The 21,846-nt window shown below is 44.4% G+C and overlaps 1 protein-coding gene across 2 annotated transcripts in view; it reads left to right on the top strand.

Annotated features, from left to right (window-relative positions):
- Nucleotides 1–19,460, top strand: part of prkcea (protein kinase C, epsilon a) — a 697,348-nt gene extending 677,888 nt beyond the window's left edge. Inside the window, exons 15-16 of one of the 2 annotated variants that reach the window (XM_038813231.1) lie at nucleotides 2,361–2,507; nucleotides 16,723–19,460. In XM_038813231.1, the coding sequence (XP_038669159.1) occupies nucleotides 2,361–2,507; nucleotides 16,723–16,869 (294 nt within the window). In that variant the 3' untranslated portion in view covers nucleotides 16,870–19,460. The remainder of the gene's footprint in view (nucleotides 1–2,360; nucleotides 2,508–16,722) is intronic. The other variant, XM_038813238.1, reaches the window with a different exon arrangement.
- Nucleotides 19,461–21,846: the final 2,386 nt, after the last annotated feature.

Here is a 21,846-nt window from a genome sequence, read left to right as displayed (position 1 = left end):
GTGGACGTCAGAAGGACCATAAACGGAAATCACCTGAAGGAAATTGACCATTTTCCCCACTGTCTCTTTAGTCTATTGATCTTGAGGGTAATTGTAGTGTCCCTACTGTAACCTCTGGTGAGATCAGCTCACACAGCACAACTCACGAGTCATGTTGACATCTTCCAGATCTGTATGGCTAAACACCAGTAAGAAGTCTTACAACACCAGGTTAAAGTCCAACAGGTGTATTTCAAACACGAGCTTTCGGAGCGCAGCTCCTTCCTCAGGTGAATGGAGAGGTATGATCCAGAAACATTTATATAGACAAAGTCAGAGATGCCGGACAATGCTTGGCATGCAAGCATTTGCAGGTAATCAAATCATTACAGATCCGGGGAGAGGGATAATCACAGGTTAAAGAGGTGTGAATTGTCTCAAGCCAGAACAGTTGGTGGGATTTTGCAAGTCCAGGCCAGATGGTGGGGGGTGGATGTAATGCGACATGAATCCAAGATCCCGGTCTCGCCATGCATACACTGCGACAACGAATGAACGGGCACCGTGCGACAATCACCAGGCAGGAATGTTCCCTTCCAGTCGGGGAACACTTCAGCAGTCAAGGGCATTCAGCCTCTGATCTCCGGGTAAGAGTTCTCCAAGGCGGTCTTCAGGACACGTGAAAACGCAGAATTGCCGAGCAAAAATTTATAGCTAAGTTCCGCACGCATAAGTGCGGCCTCAACCGGGATCTTGGATTCATGTCGCATTACATCCACCCCCCACCATCTGGCCTGGACTTGCAAAATTCCACCAACTCTTCTGGCTTGAGACAATTCACACCTCTTTAACCTGTGATTATCCCTCTCCCTGGATCTGTAATGATTTGATTACCTGCAAATGCTTGCATGCCAAGCATTGTCCGGCATCTCTGACTTTGTCTATATAAATGTTTCTGGATCATACCTCTCACTTCACCTGAGGAAGGAGCTGCGCTCCGAAAGCTTGTGTTTGAAACAAACCTGTTACATTATTAAATGTGCTATTTTAAACCTTTTTTTTAATAATCTTTATTGTCACAAGTAGGCTTAGATTAATAGATTAATAAAGAGGGGCTGGTTTAGCTCACTCGGCTAAATCGCTGGCTTTTAAAGCAGACCAAGCAGGCCAGCAGCACGGTTTGATTCCCGTACCAGCCTCCCCGGACAGGCGCCGGAATGTGGCGACTAGGGGCTTTTCACAGTAACTTCATTGAAGCCTTCTCGTGACAATAAGCGATTTTCATTTCATTTCATATTTCAATGAAGTTACTGTGAAAAGTCACTAGCTGCCACATTCCGGCGCCTGTTCGGGTACACCGAGGGAGAATTTCAGAATGTCCAAATTACCTAATAGCACATCTTTCGGGACTAGTGGGAACAAACCGGAGCACCCGGAGGAAACCCACGCAGACACGGGTAGAACGTGCAGACTCCACACAGATAGTGACCCAGCCGGGAATCAAATCTGGGACCCTGCGCTGTTAAGCCACCCTACTAACCACTGTGCTACCGTGCTGCCCTCGTATCGTTCAAGCTTGTGCTCCACAGTCTAATTGGCTTTTCTCTACACAGCTAATTTAAAGGATTTTCTTAAGATCACACAAATGGTTCACATGAAGAAAATCCTTTGGCCTATTTGATCTCACCCTCTCAGAATACCAAACCTACTGCTTTCCCATTACAGCATCTAGCTTTTTCCAAAATGAGTCAATTGTCTTGATTTCAATTATGCTTCCTGGTAGTCCTAGTTGGCCACCCTTTATGTAAAGAAATACTTCCTGGCATTTGTTCTTTGAAGTGTTCAATGGTAGCCAAACATTACAAAGAGTTAGAAACTAACATTTTCAGAAGCTTAAGTGACCATTAGCCTGATTACAGTGCAGATATTCCTGAGACCAGTTTTGGGATATATTCTCATTGGATTATTTAAAGTTGGGCCCAGCGTCACAAATCTCAGATAATTGTGACCTAAATTGGCAATATTTCTAACCGCCTTTAATAAATGTCAGCCATTTTGACGTCAAGTGCATCTACTTTTCTGATTACCAGAGCCTCCCTTACCCTCCCTTGCTTCCTGGCCCAAGCCTGGCCTAAGACTGGATCTGTATGTTTGCATTGATGTCTTGTCCCTACAGTTGGCTTTGATAACTTCTTTAAACCAAAAGTGTTAACGGCACAGTGTGCATCTGGTCTGTTGAAATTTTACTCATAACAGGAAGCTACATCATTTGTTACTGTTCTACTGTTATATAATTGAAGACAATGAGGAAATACTCTGTAACTTTTTCTATGAAATAACTTACAAGTCAAAGATCTTACATTTTACTTTTTTGATTTCAGTTTATGACAAAGAGCCCAAATAAACGTTTGGGTTGTGTTACATCACAAGGTGGGGAGGAAGCCATTAAACAGCACCCATTTTTCAAGGAAATTGATTGGGTCCTGCTGGAACAGAAGAAAATAAAACCACCATTTAAACCCAGGATTGTAAGTACCTTTGATCAGCAATTCATTTACAGGGAAATTAATGGAAATTTCTTTCCAGAATTATTGAGAAACTATTCATGTGTAAAAATGGAAGAGCTAGCATGCCCCCTGAGTACCTGACCCCCCCTCCCTGTCACTTACCATCCAACCCCCCCCCCCCCCCAATCCTTTCCACTTACCTTACAGACTTGCTGCTCCCTAGCTTCTCAAAGTGGCTTGATCTTTAAGCTTATGTGCTTTATGGCAGCCATTGCTATAAAAAGGAGGCATGACTTCCTTACCTCCGACTCGCCTGCCTTCGACACAAGGCCTCCGGAAACTGGGGATGTCCAACTTTGAAAGTTATGGAAGTTATGGAGCCTTATTAGAGATAACCAAAAGTTTAGTCCCAGAAGTAGGCTTTAAGGAGTGTCTTGAATGAAAAAAGAGACAGAGCCAGTTGGGTTGGCTTAGGGTGGGAATTCCAGAGGATAGGGCCGAGGAAGCTGGAGCAATTAAAATTAGGGATGTTCAATTGGCAGGAAGTAGATAAATGCAAATACAGTAAGTCTTCACCTAAAGTTGTGGTTGCATCCGTGAAAGCCACGGTTTTAAATGAAGCAACTTAAGTGAATCATAGGAATCAATGTTCAATTCAGAGTTAGGTTCCTTTAGGCATGTCTTTTCTGGAAAAAACGATGTAGAAGTGGAAGGGAGCATCCTCTCCCTTCCTTGTGCTCCTGCTTCTTGATCTCAGGCCTTGCTCTCTCTGCAGCCTGGGCCTCTGGTGACTGCAAAGGCAAAGGCAGCTCTAGCATCAGAACATGGCGTCAACTGGCCGAGAGTGCAACACGGGAAGGGTGGGAGAGTGCAGATGATGTAAAACCGGGAATGGTGGTACAAATCAAAACAAATTGCAAAAGAATAAAAATCGTTAAAACAAAACGTCTTTAAGCAGAGTGGCTGACAGTGAGGACTTACTGTATTCAGGACAGTTGTCGAGCTTGAGGAGAATACAGAGATAGGGAACAGCAAGGTGATGGAGAGACGGAGCAGGACACCACCTGGCATTCCAGAGCGAGTGGCGCTGGCAGATATGATCTAATAATCTAATGGAGATCGGAACCAGGAGGCTAAAAGAGAGCAAGAAAGAGCAAGACTGAGCGTGGAACCAGGAGGATAAAAGAGAACAAAAAGAGCGAGACTGAGCGTGGAACCAGGTGGATAACAGAGAGCAAGAAAGAGCGAGACTGAGCGTGGAACCAGGTGGATAACAGAGAGCAAGAAAGAGTGAGACTGAGCGCGGAACCAGGAGGTTAAAAGAGAGCAAAAAGAGCGAGACTGCGCGTGGAACCAGTAGAATAAAAGAGTGTGAGAATGAGCGAGACTGAGCGTGGAACTCGCAGGATAAAAGAGTGTGAGAAAGAGCGAGACTGAGCGTGGAACCAGGAGGATAAAATAGTGTGCGAAAGAGCGAGACTGAGCACGGAGCGAGAGGATAAAAGAGTGTGAGAAAGAGCGAGACTGAGCGTGGAACCAGGAGGATAAAAGAGTGTGAAAAAGAGCGAGACTGAGCACGGAACCAGGAGGTTAAAAGAGTGTGAGAAAAAGCGAGACTGAGCACGGAACCAGGAGGTTAAAGAGTGTGAGAAAGAGCAAGACTGAGCGCGGAACCAGGATGATAAAAGAGTGTGAGAAAGAGCGAGACTGAGCACAGAGCTGAGAGGATAAAAGAGTGTGAGAACGAGCGAGACTGAGTGTGGAACCAGGAGGGTAAAAGAGTGTGAGAAAGAGGGAGACTGAGCACGGAGCTGTGAGGATAAAAGAGCGTGAGAAAGAGCGAGACTGAGCACGGAGCTGAGAGGATAAAAGAGTGTGAGAAAGAGCGAGACTGAGCGCGGAACCAGGAGGTTAAAAGAGTGTGAGAAAGAGCGAGACTGAGCACGGAGCTGAGAGGATAACAGAGTGTGAGAAAGAGCGAGACTGAGCGCGGAACCAGGAGGATAAAAGAGTGTGAAAAAGAGCGAGACTGAGCACGGAGCTGAGAGAATAAAAGAATGTGAGAAAGAGGGAGACTGAGCACGGAGCGAGAGGATAAAAGAGTGTGAGAAAGAGCGAGACTGAGCGCAGAACCAGGAGGATAAAAGAGTGTGAGAAAGAGCGAGACTGAGCACGGAACCAGAAGGATAAAAGAATGTGAGAAAGAGCGAGACTGAGCACGGAGCTGAGAAGATAAAAGAGTGTGAGAAAGAGCGAGACTGAGCGTGGAACCAGGAGGTTAAAAGAGTGTGAGAAAGAGCGAGACTGAGCACGGAGCTGAGAGGATAACAGAGTGTGAGAAAGAGCGAGACTGAGCGCGGAACCAGGAGGATAAAAGAGTGTGAAAAAGAGCGAGACTGAGTACGGAGCTGAGAGAATAAAAGAACGTGAGAAAGAGCGAGACTGAGCACGGAGCGAGATGATAAAAGAGTGTGAGAAAGAGCGAGACTGAGCGCAGAACCAGGAGGATAAAAGAGTGTGAGAAAGTGCGAGACTGAGCACGGAACCAGGAGGATTTAAGAATGTGAGAAAGAGCGAGACTGAGCACGGAGCTGAGAAGATAAAAGAGTGTGAGAAAGAGCGAGACTGAGCACGGAGCTGAGAGGATAAAAGAGTGTGAGAAAGAGCAAGACTGAGCACGGAGCGAGAGGATAAAAGAGTGTGAGAAAGAGCGAGACTGAGCATGGAACCAGGAGGATAAAAGAGTGTGAGAAAGAGCGAGACTGAGCACGGAGCTGAGAGGATGAAAGAGTGTGAGAACGAGCGAGACTGAGCGTGGAACCAGGAGGGTAAAAGAGTGTGAGAAAGAGCCAGACTGAGCACGGTGCTGAGAGGATAAAAGAGTGTGAGAAAGAGCGAGACTGAGCACGGAGCTGAGAGGATAAAAGAGTGTGAGAGAGAGGGAGACTGAGCACGGAACCAGGAGGATAAAAGAGTGTGAGAAAGAGAGAGACTGAGCACGGGGCTGAGAGGATAAAAGAGTGTGAGAAAGAGGGAGACTGAGCACGGAACCAGGAGGATAAAAGAGTGTGAGACAGAGCGAGACTGAGTACGGAGCTGAGAGGATAAAAGAGTGTGAGAAAGAGCGAGACTGAGCGTGGAACCAGGAGGATAAAAAAGAGTGTGAGAAAGAGCGAGACTGAGCATGGAGCTGAGAGGATAAAAGAGTGTGAAAAAGAGGGAGACTGAGCACGGAGCTGAGAGGATTAAAGAGTGTGAGAGAGAGCGAGACTGAGCACGGAACCAGGAGGATAAAAGAGTGTGAGAAAGAGCGCGACTGAGCGCAGAACCAGGAGGATAAAAGAGTGTGAGAAAGAGCGAGACTGAGCACGGAGCTGAGAGGATAAAAGAGTGTGAGAATGAGCGAGACTGAGCGAGGAACCAGGAGGATAGAAGAGTGTGAGAAAGAGCGAGACTGAGCGTGTAACCAGGAGGGTAAAAGAGTGTGAGAAAGAGCGAGACTGAGCACGGAGCTGAGAGGATAAAAGAGTGTGAGAAAGAGCGAGACTGAGCACGGAGCTGAGAGGATAAAAGAGTGTGAGAAAGAGCGAGACTGAGCACGGAGCGAGAGGATAAAAGAGTGTGAGAAAGAGCGAGACTGAGCGTGGAACCAGGAGGGTAAAAGAGTGTGAGAAAGAGCGAGACTGAGCACGGAGCTGAGAGGATAAAAGAGTGTGAGAACGAGCGAGACTGAGCATGGAGCTGAGAGAATAAAAGAGTGTGAGAAAGAGGGAGACTGAGCACGGAGCGAGAGGATAAAAGAGTGTGAGAAAGAGCGAGACTGAGCGCAGAACCAGGAGGATAAAAGAGTGTGAGAAAGAGCGAGACTGAGCACGGAACCAGGAGGATAAAAGAATGTGAGAAAGAGCGAGACTGAGCACGGAGCTGAGAGGATAAAAGAGTGTGAGAAAGAGCGAGACTGAGCGTGGAACCAGGAGGGTAAAAGAGTGTGAGAAAGAGGGAGACTGAGCACGGTGCTGAGAGGATAAAAGAGTGTGAGAAAGAGCGAGACTGAGCACGGAGCTGAGAGGATAAAAGAGTGTGAGAGAGAGCGAGACTGAGCATGGAACCAGGAGGCTAAAAGAGTGTGAGAAAGAGCGAGACTGAGCACGGAGCTGAGAGGATAAAAGAGTGTGAGAAAGAGCGAGACTGAGTGCGGAACCAGGAGGGTAAAAGAGTATGAGAAAGAGCGAGACTGAGCACGGAGCTGAGAGAATAAAGAGCGTGAGAAAGAGCGAGACTGAGCACGGAGCGAGAGGATAAAAGAGTGTGAGAAAGAGCGAGACTGAGCACGGAACCAGGAGGATAAAAGAGTGTGAGAAAGAGCGAGACTGAGCGCGGGGCCGGGAGGATAAAAGAGTGTAAGGAACAGCAAGACTGAGAGTGGAGTGTAAGTTTGGATCTCAACTGAGATGATGTCAGGCTTCAAAAGTGACGGGAGACAAGTGGAAGCAGCTGAGTGGGTGAGTATGGTTAGAAAAGTGTCTACTAATTTTATTGCCTATAGTTTGTATGGTTTATGTTTCGTGGTCTATGTTTGTAAGAGCTATATCTGTTGTAACAAGAACCAGGGAAGAAGGGCCCTTGAGAATTTATATTATTTGAATCAGGTGAAAGCAGCAACGGCCAAATTTGCATCACGGTTTGCTCTGCTGCATCGGGGTGGAGTAAAAAATGTGGGAAGGCAATATTTCCAGGGAATTCAATTGGAAGGGAAATAGATAGGCGTTTCCGTGGCCGCAAACGATACCCCAGGATGGTATGTTGTCTGCTTGGTGCTAGGGTCAAGGATGTCTCAGAGCAGCTGCAGGACATTCTGGAGGGGGGAAGTGAACAGCCAGTGGTTGTGGTACACATTGGTACTAGACAGGGCAGATGCAGGAAGTATGTTGCCAATAGCAGGGGAGCCCATAACCAGGGGTCACAGTCTAAGGATACGGGGTAAATCTTTTAGAACTGAAATGAGGACAAATTTCTTCGCCCAGCGAGTGGTGAGCCTATGGAATTTGTTACTACATAAAGCAGTGCAGGCCAAAACATATGTTTTCAAGAGGAAGTTAGATATAGTTGTTGGGGCTAAAGGGATCAAAGGATATGGGGGAAAGCGGGAACAGGTTACTGACTTGGATGATCAGCCATGATCACATTGAATGGCGGAGCAGGTTCGACGGGCCGAATGGCCCCCTCCTGCTCCTCTTTTCTATGTTACTATGAGTGAGCCGCATCCTCTGACAACGAGTCTAAGGACGAGCAGGAAATCATCGTTGAACCATATTCAAAGCCCAACCATTTGGCTTAGCAGCTGCAAGAGGTGGTGACGATTCAAAACAGAAAATAGTCAGTTTGTCTTTCAGACTTGGATGAAAGACAAATAGGGTTACAGAGTAGAATGCGATACTTTTTCTGAACATTTATTATTCAGAAGGGGAAGTGGGTCTTGAACGACACTGCTGGCACAATCATCCACAGGATGGAAAACCACACTCTCACCTGCTGTTGCTTCACTGCTTGAGTGGCGGCTATGGATGCTGCCTTTTTCAAAATGTTGTCGTCAAATGTGGTTTTCTTATGATGCTGCCACCCACCCAATGCCAGCATGTCTTATTTTGGTTCACAGCCTAACCCGCTCTGGCGAATGTCCTACCCTACAAACCAAATTGAGCGCGGAACAATGCTCCCAGTGCTATTTGGCCGACCATCTCACTGGGAGCCACCAATAGGCTGGTCAACGCTCGATTCACTCTGCTGAAACGGCAAAAGCGGATCGTGTACTTCCCATTCCGCGTCCCTCATTCCACCGGTCCTGGACTCTGGACTTTGAAGCTGGGACTGCCTGTATTCCCAGTCCTGGCCACTGCTGCTACTGGCGCTGCTGGGACCAGGGAGCTGTCTTGGGGCATTAAATGGCCGTAGGGCAGATGGTACTGCTGACTCTCCTGTTGGGAAACTCCACCATCCGAAAAATGGTGCCCATAATTCAGAAACACTGGAGCTGTAGAAAACTCAGGCAAGCCTTATACCTGTACTCAATTTGCTTCACTGTAAGAAAACAATTCATGCATTGTGTCACAATGAGATACTAAGGTCCTGAAAGGTTTACTTCAGTGGAGAAATTCAACAAATTAGGAAAATTCCTTATGCAAATTTTAGTTGAAGATTTTAGCTGTAAAGAAAACCTAGGGACAAATTTAAGGTAACCCTGGGTGGGATTCTGATCAAAACTGATATAATTTTAGAATTTACAGTGCAGAAGGAGGCCAATTGGTCCATTGAGTCCGCACTGGCCCTTGGAAAGAGCAACTCACCTAAGCCCATGCCTCCACCCAAGACAGTCCACGCAGACAGTCACCCGAGGCCGGAACTAAACCCGGGACCCTGGAGCTGTGAGGCAGCAGGACTAACCACTGTGCCCCCATGCCACTCTAGCTTTGAGCGCCCTGCAGCCTGATGAAATTTGTCTCCTAATCTAGCCAACACAGTCTTTAGAGAAGAAAATACCACTCACCCATGCATATTTCTGTAACAAAGAGTCAACTCTGGGAACATCCGTGTAAGAATCATTGGATCATTGTGGGCAGCACGGTGGCACAGTGGATGGCATGATGGCACAGTGGTTAGCACTGCAACCTCACAGCGCCAAGGACCCGGGTTCAATTCCGGCCTCAGATGGCTGTCTGTGTGGAGTTTGCACTTTCTTCCCGTGCCTGCGTGGGTTTCCTCCGGGTGCTCCAGTTTCCTCCCACTGTCCAAAGCTGTGCAGGTTAGGTGCATCAGATATGATAAAATTGCCCCTGAGTGTCCAAAAGGTTAGGTGGGGTTCCTGGGTTACAGGGATGAGGTGGAGGCATGGGCTTAAGTAGGGTTCTCTTTCCAAGGGCTGGTGCAGACTCGATGGGCCAAATGGCCTCCTTCTGCACTGTAAATTCACTGATCAGCATTGATGGTGAAGTGCTTTCTCCAGGTTTGGGAAGTGCATCAGAGGAAACAAAATCATTCCTAGTTGTACATCCTAATGACCAGTTCAAAAGGCCATTGGATAAAACCCTCGAGGAGCAGTTCTTAGCTGGTCTGCTGATACAGAAGCCCGCAAAGGAAAATAATCACACCTCTGAAAAACTTACTCCAGCTCAATTACTGGAAAATTTGCTTTTTATTTAATTTGTTTGCATTGATTTGAACATTTTGCATCATAAGTGTGACACACCCACATTGCCTCTGCCCACATATTTCTCAAGCAGCAGAGAAAGGTTCCATCAAGCCTGATGATATGTCACGCATGCTGTCTGCACATCTTCTGAAAGCAGTCAGGAAGTCAAAACTGCCAGAGCACCATGCTCATAGGTTGAGTCTTCAAAGATACTGTATCTCTGACATGTTCACATCTTTCGTGAGGGATTTTGTAAAACCACAACCTACCTGCTTCTGTATTTTGAAAATAAATTAACCCCAGGGAGATTTGACCATGTTCGCCTTGCATGAATAACTTGGAAATTATTTAAAGTTATCTTTGCAGCTTCATGATGTTGCATTCAATGCTTATCTCTTCCGCTGTTAACTTATTGGGCAAGATTTTAAAACTCATTCAAAGCCCAATCATTTCCAGAGGGTTAAAATCCGACCTGTTATATTTATATATACTTCATGCAGGTGATGTTTCTCTTTTCATCCAATAATCATAAGGTTTTTAAACCTTAAAAATAGAAAATGCCAGAAACATTCAGCAGGTGAGGCGGCATCTGTGGAGAGAGAAGAAAGGTCAGCTTTTTCAGTCATTGATATTTTATCAGAACTAGAGAATGTTAAAAAGGTTAAACAATTTATGAGCAAGCACACAGTCAGGACATGTGAGAGAGGGTGGTGGTGGAGGAAAGAACAACGGGGAAGGTCTATGATCGGGTGTAGGGCAGAAATGATGAAACAACAAATGGGGTGATGGTGCAAGGCAAAAAGGGGTTGTAATGGAGTGAGTAGAGAAACAAACGGTGATTTGAGAGGAGGTCTAAAGGACAATAGCAGAGGGCCAGGGGGACATGGAAAAGCTGGCAAAGAGCTGAAGGTTCTGATGGTTTGGAAATGTGATCGAGAAAGGTTGGTGGACTCCATTGAAATGGATCAGCTTATCGACCCTAACCACCAGTTCCCAACCACTCAACTCTCAGGGGCTCTGTTACAGAGCTCTACTACCAGGACTTGCTCTCCAAGAGAATGGAAGTGATGGTATATCTCCAAAGTTATTGAGCTCAATGTTGTGGCCAACTTGTTGTGCAAACTGCCCGGTGGAATGAGATGCGGTCTTTTGAGTTTGTGTTGAGCATCACTGGAATGGTATCGGAGGCCAAGGATCAAGTGGTTCAGCAAAATGATCACCCAGGTGACATTTGCTCTCCCCAGTAGAGGCCATGCTTTGAGCTGAGGATATGGCTTTTTAACTTTTAAAAAATAAATTTAGAGTACGCAACTTTTTTTTCCATTAAAGGGGCAATTTAACGTTTCCAATCCACCTAACCTGCACATCTTTGGGTTGTGGGAGTGAAACCCACGCAGACACGGGGAGAATGTGCAAACTCCACACGGACAGTGACCCAGGGCCTGGATTCGAACCCAGGTCCTCAGCACTGTAGGCAGCAGTGCTAACCACTGTGCCACGTGCCCCCCCTCCCCCCCGGCTTTTTAAATTTTAAGTGCAAGTGAAATACTGTTACTCCAGGAAGAGTGTTGGGGCCATGGACAATGGGCGGAGCGGAAGCGAAGTAACGGTATTGCATGTTTTGTGCTTTCACAGGAAGATGCTGTGGGAAGGGGAGGGTGTTGGAGATGATTGAGAAATGGGAAAGTGTGTCATGAATGGAATGGTCTCTTTACAATGCTCAATGGAGAATGGAGGGGAAGCTATATTTGCTGGTGCCATCTTGCCTGACGCAGCAGAAATGGCAGAGTAGACCTATTGAATGCAGAGGCGTGTGGGGTATTATGGGAGCACAAAGGGAACTCGAGTGTAATTCTCGGAGAGAGCAAAAGAAGTGAGAACGAAACATCAAGGGCCATACCAACTCCAGTGGACAGTTGTAAACAAAAAATCTAAGGGTTTTCTGATCATTATTGTTTGACTTACCTCATATGCTATTGGTTCCAACTGCACTCATGTTCTGTAATTAGTGCATTGTCCTTCAATTTTAAAAAGCCTTAGTTTCTCAAATTTAAAAATGTTGTTGATTATACTTTCCCCATTGTTGTCGAATTATGTCAGCAACTTAAATGTGGCTGATGGAAGGTTTGGGAAAGTAACTAAAATAATGACAAAGCTAATGTCTAAGGGCGGAGGTCACACACGAGATTCGGTAACGATGAACCATTAGATACGCAGAATGAACCTTATTTGAAGAAGCTCACATCAAAGAGCGAAGGGCTTCTAAGTGTGCACTTTGTGGTTTGGGTGGCTCATCCAACCAGCCTGTGCAGCTATTCCATTTCCTGCTAGTCTGACGCTTGAGTGCACACTAATTATAGGATAGTGTCTGTCTGCGAGAATCTTGCCTGACATCTGCATTGAGGTTTCAGGGAGATTCTTGAGAAAGGTGATGGAGAGGGCACTGGTATGTGGTCTAACCGCAGTGACCTAGTGCCAACTTATTTTTCGACAAGTAACCACAACGATAACTGTCGATCTTTGGTGCCTGAAAGTGACCCGAAACCTTGAAAAAGGTCACAAACTTTCAGATGTGTGAACTTTCAGATGAGTGTCACTTCATTCTCACACACATGCACACACATATATAAACACACAAAGCGTGTTGAACTTGTGTGGCTATTGAATTTAAGGAGCAGGTTAACGACAGTAAAAAAGTTAAGAATGTACCGCATTAATTTACCGAATACGCAACAGAATCATGAAAGAAATCAATGGCAACAGTCAGTTTCTAAGTGCTGCTTCCAAGAGCAACAGAGAGCAGACATATTTTAAAGGCGTTCCCTTTTCCTATGACCACCCCCAGAATACCAGTCTGAGGCGTGGCGAATAAAATAGAAAATATTCATGAGGAGCACTGAAAATATAAATTTGGTGTCTGTTTGCCTTAACAGGGAATAAATAAATGGGGCGTGTAAGAAAGATACCACAATAATCATGTGTAACTTTAATCTACATGTAGATTATAAGAATCCAATTGGCAAGTGTAGCCTGAAAAATTAGTTCACAGGATGTATGTGGGACAATCCTTGGAGAGAATGTTCTAGAGCCAATCATGGAGCAGACTACGCTAGTCTTGGTGATGAGATTGGATTAATCAATAATCTCATGTTAAAGAAGCCTTTAGGTGATAGCGATCCTAACATGATAGACTTTCATGTTCAGTTTGAAGGGGTGAATTGTAGATCTGAGACTAGTGTTTTACGCACGAATAAGGGTAATTAATTATTAGGATAAGAAAGTGAACTGGCAAATTAGTTCAAACGGTAGGACAGTAGAGGCGCAATGGCAGACTACTAAGGGGATATTTAATAACTCTGAGCAAAGATTTATCCCAGTCGGAAAAAAGACTTTGGGAAGGATGCATCAGACATGGCTGAATAAACAAAACTTAAGGATTGTATCAAATTGAAAGAAACACTGTACAAATCTGCAAAGATTATTGGCAGGCCAGAAGGTAGGGCAGATTCTAAGAACATGTAAAGAATGATTAAAAAACAAAGAGAGAGGAAATTGAGTATGAAAGAAAGCTAGCTGGTAATATCGAAACAGATAGTAAGAGTTTATGAAAGTATTCAAATAGGAAAAGAATAATTAAAGATAGTTTGGCGAGAGAGTGAGTCTGGGGAATTGATAATGGAAAATGAGGAAATTGTGGAGGTGTTGGGCAGGTATATTGGGTCTTCCTTCATGGAAGATGAAACAATGCTTGAAAATCAAGAGGACTTAAAACAAGCATCATCACTAGGGAAAAAGTGTTGTGAAAACTATTAGACCTAAAGGGTGACAGGTTCGTCAGACCACATGGCCAGCATCCTAGGATCTTAAAGTAAGTGGCTGCAGATATAGTAGCGACATTGGTTATAATTTTCTGAAATTCCTTTGATTTTAGAAGGATCCAGTGGATTGGCAAATAGATAATCTAACGTGTTTATTCAAGAAAGGATGGAAACAGAAAGCAGGAAACTGCAGGCCAATTTGCTTAACATCTGTCAGAGGGAAGATGCTGGAATCCATTTTTAAGAAGTTTATAGCACGACACTGAGAAAATCATAATGTGATCAGGCGGCATTGCGTCTTATTGTAAAATAGTGTTTAACTAATTTATTAGAGTTTTTTGAGGAGATCCCCAGCCTCACAGATGTCAGTCCTCAGCCAATTCAATTCAATCCATGTGATATCAAGAAACAGCTGAAAGCACTGGATACTGCAACGGTTTTAGGCCCCAGCAATAATACGGAAGACATCTGCTCCAGAACCTGCCGCGCCCCAGCCAAGCTTGTTTCAGTTCCATCACTGAAAGAGTTCCTCAGGGTAATATCCTACACCCAACCATCTTCAGCTGCTTCATCAATGGCCTTCCTTCCATCATAAGGTCAGAGGTGGGGACGTTCGTTCAGTATCATTTGTGACTCCTCAGTCACTGAAGCAGTCCATATGCAGCAAGACTTGGACAATAGGCAGGCTTGGGTTGACAGGTGGCCAGCGACATTACCGCTACACCAGTGCCAGGCAATGACCATCAGCAACGAGAGATGTTCTAGCCATCACCTCTTAACATTCAAAAGCATTTCCATTCTTGAATTCCCCACTATCAACATCCTATGCATTACCATTGATCAGAAACTCAACTGGACTAGCCATCTAAATATTGTGGGTACCAGAGCAGGTCAAAGACTAGAATCCTATGGCGAGTAACTCATCTGCTGACTCCCTAAAGCCTGTCCACCATCTTCAAGGCACAAGTCAAGAATGTAATAGAGTACTTTCCACTTGCCTGGATGGCTACAGCTCCAGCAACACTAAGAGGCTTGAAACCTTCCAGGACAAAGTAACTCGCTTGTTTGTTCCCTCTTTCACAAACATCCAGCCCCTGCACCACTAACGAGCAATGGCAGTCGTGTGTACCATCTACGAGATGCACTGCAGGAACAGTGATATCCTGGAGCCGAGATGATTGACGTCCAATCACCATAACCATCTTCCTTTGTGCTAGGTGTAACTCCAACCAGCGGAGAGTTTCCTCCCTGATTCCCATTGACTCTAGTTTTGCTTGGGCTCCTTGATATCAGTCACCATCCTGACTTGGAACTATATCACCGTTGCTTCACTGTCACTGGGTCAAAAACCTGGAACTCCCTCCCTAACAGCACTGTGGACGTACATACACCTCAGGGACTGCAATGATTCAAGAAGACTGCTCACCACCACCTTATCAAGGGCAACTCGGGATGGGAAGCAAGGCTGGTCTAGCCAGCGATGCCCACAACCCATAAATGAATAAAAAAGTACAAACAAGCTGAATAAAGGGAAACCTGTGCATGTGGTACACTTGGATTTCCAAACGACATTTGATAAGGTGCCACATCAAAGGCTAACACACAACATATGAGTACATGGTGTAGTGAGTAACATATTAGCATAGATAAAGGATTGGTTAGCTCACAGGAAGCAGAGAATTGGAATAAATGGGTCTCTTTTGGGTTGACAAGCTGTGACATGTGGAGTACCACATGGACCAATGCTGGGGCCTCAACTACTTACAATCTATATCAATAACTTGAAAGAAGGAACCAAATGTATGGCAGTTAAATTTACTGATGGCACCAAAATAGATAGAAAAGTATGTTGTCAAGAGCAGGTCGAGAGCCGGGAGAAGAATTAGACAGGTTAAGTGAGTGGGCAAACATTTTACAGATTGAGTTTACTGTGGGAAAATGTGAACTTGTCCATTTTGGGAGGAAGAATGGAAAAGCACTATACAATTAAAAAGAGAGATTGCAGAGGGATCTGGGAGTCCTGGTACATGAATCACTAAAGGTTAGTATGCAGGTACAGCAAGTGATTAGGAAGCCTAATGGAATATTGGTGTTTATTGCAACGGGGAATGGAATATCACAGGAGCTTTACTGTAGCTATACAGGGCCTTAGTGAGACCACATCTGGAACACTGTGCACAGTTTTGATCTACTTATTTGATTAATAATATATAATCGTATTAGAAGCAGTACAGAGAGCAGTGCACCCGAATCATTCTTGGGATGAAGGACTTATCCTATAAGAAATGTTGAAGAATATGTTTTCTTGGGTTTTGGTGCTCTGAAAACCACTCTTTGTACAAAATGTCAAATGTGTTTGAGAAAATTCCTATGATGTTTAATTTGTCAAAGGAACTGTACATACATATATATATATATATATGCCACCTTGAGAAGATAGGACTTAGGTTATTCAGCCCTTTGAGACTGCTGCTCCATTTAATAAGATCATGGCTATTCTGGTTGTGGTCTCAACTCCACTTTCTTATTTGCACCCCACAACTCTTGACTCCCATGTCCCCCAAAAATCAGTCCAACTCAGGCTTGCATATATTCAATGACCCAGCCTCCACTACGGTCTGGGTGAGAGAATTCAACAGAATAATTTCTATGTGAAATTAGACGGGGCATTAAAGATGGAAAATAAGCATTTTAAATCAATAAAGAGAATTTGGAGGCTGAAATATTTGCCACAAAGTCAATCTTATTAAAAATGCTTCTAATTCCTGTTTCAAATAAGAAGTTAATGTCATATTTAGCCAGCATTGACATGATGGGCTGAATGACCTCCTTCTGTGCCACAAGTCTTTCTATGTTTAAGACAGTGGACAGGGCCACTGCATGTGGACATGTTAGGACAAGGGTGGGATTTTCGAGCCCGTCATGCCAAAAAGATCGTCCAGTCCCGCAGGTGGTAAACCCCTCCACCCCTCTCCCCCGCCAAGTGAGTTCCCCGGCTGCAGTGAGTGCAAACAATGGGAAACCCCCGCCTTCTGCCAATGGTGGGCTGCCACAATACACGCTGTAGGGGGTGGAAAGTCCCACCCATAGTTATTAATATTGCACAGCTTGATTTCAAGCCTTTGGAATCACTTATGCAGTCTCCCCTCCAAGTATTAACTTGCTTTCTGTCTCAGATTTCAATGCAATTGTCATTATCTGCTCTCCTGAAATCCTTCTCATTGTTCCTTAGAAAACCAAAAGGGACGTGAATAACTTTGACCAAGACTTCACACGTGAGGAACCTGTGTTGACGCTGGTGGATGATGCCATTGTTAAGCAGATAAACCAAGATGAATTTAAAGGTTTCTCCTATTTTGGTGAAGAATCAATAGCCTAAGACATTTTCATGGTGCTGCCACGACTTGTCATTACAATGCAATGGTCCTAGAAATCTAGCAAGTCATTAGGATTGAGTTTTTGTTCAGTACTGTGTAGTACCTGCGTTTCCCTGCAGTAGTAAGTGTTTAATGTTTCTACCTTGTTTCCATTTCCTGGTGTCTGTTTAAATTAATGCACTCCAAGGATTTTCGTTTGATTTCTATTTAAATAAATAGTTATTTTTGCTTGTGTTTCAAGCCCTCCGCTCCATCTGGACTTTTCAGAGGAGACTTGTGTGTGTAATGCAAACAGTAATGTACTGTTATACTTGTAGTACTGCAGGTTCATTCATATACAGCAGGAACTCCGGTACAAGGAAGTGGAACAACCTTACAACAAAGGCATGTGAAGCAGAACTACATACCAGAGCTTGACTTAGAAATAGAAGCCGAGGAAAGTCAACCAGTTGGCCAGCTTGTCTTGTCAATCAGTTGATTATTCCAACATTATGGAAATTGCTCAGGCGAACAGAAAGTTTTATTTAGTTATTTTTTATCTTATTGTGGAGATGTTACACTGTTTTAAGTTGTCACTATTTTGTGCAATTTCGAGTGAATTAGGGTGTTTGAAATTACTTCACACATCTGGCTGTTACCCAGCCTAGATAAATACTCAAACTAGTAGATTGCGAGTCAGTCATGATTATTGTGCTCACCTAGTTAACTACTCTGTTCTTTGGTGACAGTCCTACAACTTACAGTGTAATATTTTACTGTAACTTAGATCTTGAACAATCACCTTGCACTGAATAGTAGGCTTACTTCACAACCAATGTTCATCACCAAGACCAGAGTTGTTTGAGATTTTTTTGTTATAGTAGTGTGTTACTTTGGCACATTGCACAAATCCTTATTTATACTACTGTCCCTTATCTGTACTATATTTTCAAGTGTGTATCTTATTTTTTTAACAAAGAATAGACTATGAAATATTGAGCATTATACCGAGACATAATGGATGACTGACGATCAAATGACACAAAAACTGACAAGATATATGATGGTGTACATTGTTTAGCTTTTTATGAGTTATGCTATGATAAGTGTGGCTGTGGTTGAGGAAGTGACAATGTACACACATGCTACCAGTTTGAGCAGGTCATGTCTGGTTGTGTTCTATTTTACTGTTTCATGTGTGTGTGTGTGAACGTGTGTGTGTGTGCGTATATGTGTGTGAGCATGCATGCGTGCGTGTCCTAAAGTCACTTAGAATTTTACTGGACTGGTTTCCCAGTCTCTGGGATCCATATTATCTGATGCATCTGGATTGCCAGATGCACAGAAATACTTGTGAGTGGCAAAGTAGCACAAAAAAGGGCTCTTTGCTTTTTGTACAGGCAAGAAGTTGTAAATACTGTTTGCTGCAAGGCCTGTGGAGTTCATTGAACAGTATCAACTGCTGCATGTTCAGGCATATTATATATATATTATAAATATATATATATATATATATATTAGTCATTGAAAAAAGTAATTAATGATAATGTCCATGTGCAATACTCTGTATGTGTATTTGTTCAAGTTGCTAACTCAAGTCTAACAAGTTGGGTTATTTTTTTTGTCCAACATCATAACCTTGTATTAAGCTATACTGGACCTCAAGTACAGTGCTCAAACTGTATTTAAGGGTGTTATTAAACATTAGGATGGAAATTAATGCAGACATTTGCAATGCTGTCACAGTTGCTCTCTTAAAGCAAGATATTTTAGAATGGAGACTCAAAGTCGAAGGGCATTTTTTGATTATTTATGTGAAGCAAAAGACGTAAAAATTAGTACATTTTTCTTATTCCGTACATTCCTGCGCTTCTACAGATATGTTCTTCAGTCTGCTGTGTTGAGCATGAGCATTCATAGTATTAGTGATATAGATCAGGTCTCAGACTTAAACACACTTGTGTTTGGTTTGTACAGTATATGACAAGTAAAACAGGTGGTCAAGTCGGTTCATTGTGAAGTCTTTGCATGGACAGGTGTTGCTCCATTATCAGCTTTTGCCTGTCTGACCATTTATTATTGGTTTACATTCACAGAAAAGTGTTACCTTTTTGCTTGACTGTTGATTTTTTTTTCTCTTAAATGTGAATGCACTACTGCATTGCTTCCCTGTCTGTGGTTAGATCTTCCCCTTTCCTGTGTCTGCCTGCCTCTGGAGTACTTAAGTGCAAAAAAAAGCGACAGTATCTCGGTCTCCTTGCTTCTCCTTCCTCCTCTATTTTACATGGAAGAAAAGAATCGCATGTCTGCTTTATGGAGAGCGATAAAAGGTTTGTCTCCAAAAACAAGGCAAAAAATTACCTCTTTTTAACTTAAACAATGTACAAAACATGAGTCTGGCTGAATCAAAATGTTTTAAGTTTAGTTTCTGTTTTTTTGTGATGCTTTGTTTGTACAAAAGGTATTTTCTTCATGGATGTATTTTAAATTTCCTGCCATCATTAGTGTTATTTTATTGTAAACATTATTACTGTGTGCCAAATGTACTGTATTCAGCAGGACGTGAATGTGTAATGTTTGTTTTAAAACCCAATAATAAAAAAAACAATGTCAAGGCAAGGTCTGTTTGATTTCTTTCTGCATTGTACAATTTATGTCAAAATCATTGTACTGTATCACTTAATGGCCCAGACCTTCCATTCAATGTTGGTACTTCCTGTTCTGATCCTGACCCTAGCCAAAGAGTACCCACTTACCTTCCTCTGATTTTTGTGAACACCCTTCCAATGGAGGACCCTTCCAAACAGTCTCAGAGCAGGAAACCTTGGAGACATCAGCAAAGGGAAACCACACAGAAACCATGTCCCCTTTTCACGGCACGACCTGTCATATTCTGGTAAGTAAAGAGATAAAAGTAATAAAAAGTCCCAAAGCTTCTTTGTGAAGCTGCAGAGAGAATGTATGGGGAATGCTGGTGAGGTAAGTGGGTAGGGTGGGTAAGATAAGTGGGTAAGGGAGTAGTGTGGGTGAGGGGGCAGGATTGATAAGGTAAGGTGGTGTGGAGAGATTTAAGGTGGTGTGGAGAGTCGGGTGGTGGGAGCAAATCAGTGAGGGTCAGGGGAGAGTCAAGTGGTGAGGTCAGGTCGGGGGGGGTCACTGTGGGAGTCATCGTGGCTGGGCTTGAGGTAGTCGAGGTGTGGGTGGCGGTAGTTAAGATGTCGGTGGGGAGTCAGGTGGTCAGGTCAGAGGGTCATGTGGGGAGTCGGGACTGGTTGTATAGCTACCACGGAATTAGGACTTTTCTGTCTCAACATTTTCTGGGTCACTATTCAAGAAAGTAAGTCAGAACCATCCAAAGTTTCCGACTCTAACTCAAAGTTGGAGACAGGGGAATTCGCGATCGGAATTTCAACCCCTCTGGGAAATTCCCAAGGAGTCATTGTGTTAGAATCCCTGAGGGTTCCATTGCGCATTTTCGGGGTTGTGACCAATATATGCCCATCTAAGCACGTTATAGGGTTTTATCTTGGAAATACTTTGTAAGTGATTATTAATACAACGCCTTTCTGTTTTTCTCCAGAGCATTGTGCACCTTGTTTTCCATGCCATCCAAGGAATGAAAAGCTATTAATGCCATTTTCCGGTGATTCCAACTTTACGCAGAAGATTTTACTGTTTTTTTGCTGAATGATAGTTTGTGAACACGCAGTAATGTGTTTCAGTTATTTTTCTGATTCACTTTCAATGCTCTGCCCCACCTCTTCCACCCCCTGCTCCAACTATATCATTCAGTATATTTCTATCTTTCTTCAGTTCTGAAGAAGAGCCACATGTACTTGAATTGTTAAGTCTGTGTCTTTCTCCATAGATGCTGCCAGACATGCAGCATTTTCTGACTTTTTTCCCTTTTGCTGAATTTTGGTTTCACCCTGGAGATACATTTGTTCCCCAAATAGAAGCAGAAAAGGAAGGGCCGAAAACAAGAAATTTCACCAAGTCTTTTATACAGAATTGCGACTTTGACTTGTGAAAACAATCAGAATGATGAAAAGTCTAAAGGGACATATTTTCCGACAATTGTGCCTGGGTTTATTGGATTACTTGAACATGATGCATAGTGAAAGGTTGTGCTGAGAAGATCACACACTCACAAACAGCTCACCTCGTCAACTGACCACTCATTAAATTCGATGAAAATTGGCCAACCTTGTCACGTAACTCTCATTGACAAGAGATTCTGCCCAAGAATAATGGGCGCGATTCTCCCAAAACGGGAGAAATCGTAAGGCTGGCGTCAAACCCGGGCGGGTTTGACGCCAGCGCGCCCCTTCCCGACCGGGAACCGATTCTGGTCCCCGGTCGGGGCTAGCAGCCCGACGCCGCAAGCTCCGGCATCACGGGCCTAACGAATTTCGTTAAGCCCACTTCCCGGAGTTAGCGCCGGCTGACGCGTCATATGACGTCAGCCGCGCATGCGCGGATTGGAAGACTCCAACCCGCGCATGCGCGGATGACGTCATCGCGTATTTGCGCGAAACCCGCGTATGCGCGGGCCGGGATGCCCCTCAGCCGCCCCGCGAATGGATACTGCGGGGCGGCGGAAGGACAAATAGTGCGCTGGCATCGGGCCCGCTGCCCGCGATCGGTGGGCACCGATCGCGGGCCCATGGCACCCTTGGCACGGCCGTGGTACTGCCGTGCCAATCGGTGCCATGGTTATAAAAAGCGAGTTGTTCCTGCCGTTTTTACGAACGGCCAGACCAGGTCTGTTTGCCGTTCGTAAAAACAGCGTAAAGGGCTGGGACTTCGGCCCATCGAACAGCTGTGAATCGCTGCCGGCCGTAAAAAAATGGCGGCATCGATTCGTGTCGGGAGTTGGGCGCGGGGGGGGGTGGGGGGGAGAATAGCGGTAGGGCGGGAAAAATGTCGGGAAGGCCCTCCCGCTATTCTCCGACCCGTCATGGGGGTCGGAGAATTTCGCCCAGTGTTTCTATTCTTTC

Source organism: Scyliorhinus canicula, chromosome 1 (assembly GCF_902713615.1).
Source record: "Scyliorhinus canicula chromosome 1, sScyCan1.1, whole genome shotgun sequence".
In the NCBI taxonomy this organism is placed as follows: Eukaryota; Metazoa; Chordata; class Chondrichthyes; order Carcharhiniformes; family Scyliorhinidae; genus Scyliorhinus; species Scyliorhinus canicula.
Note: the sequence above shows the minus strand (reverse complement) of the source record. Positions and strands in the feature narration are given on the sequence as shown.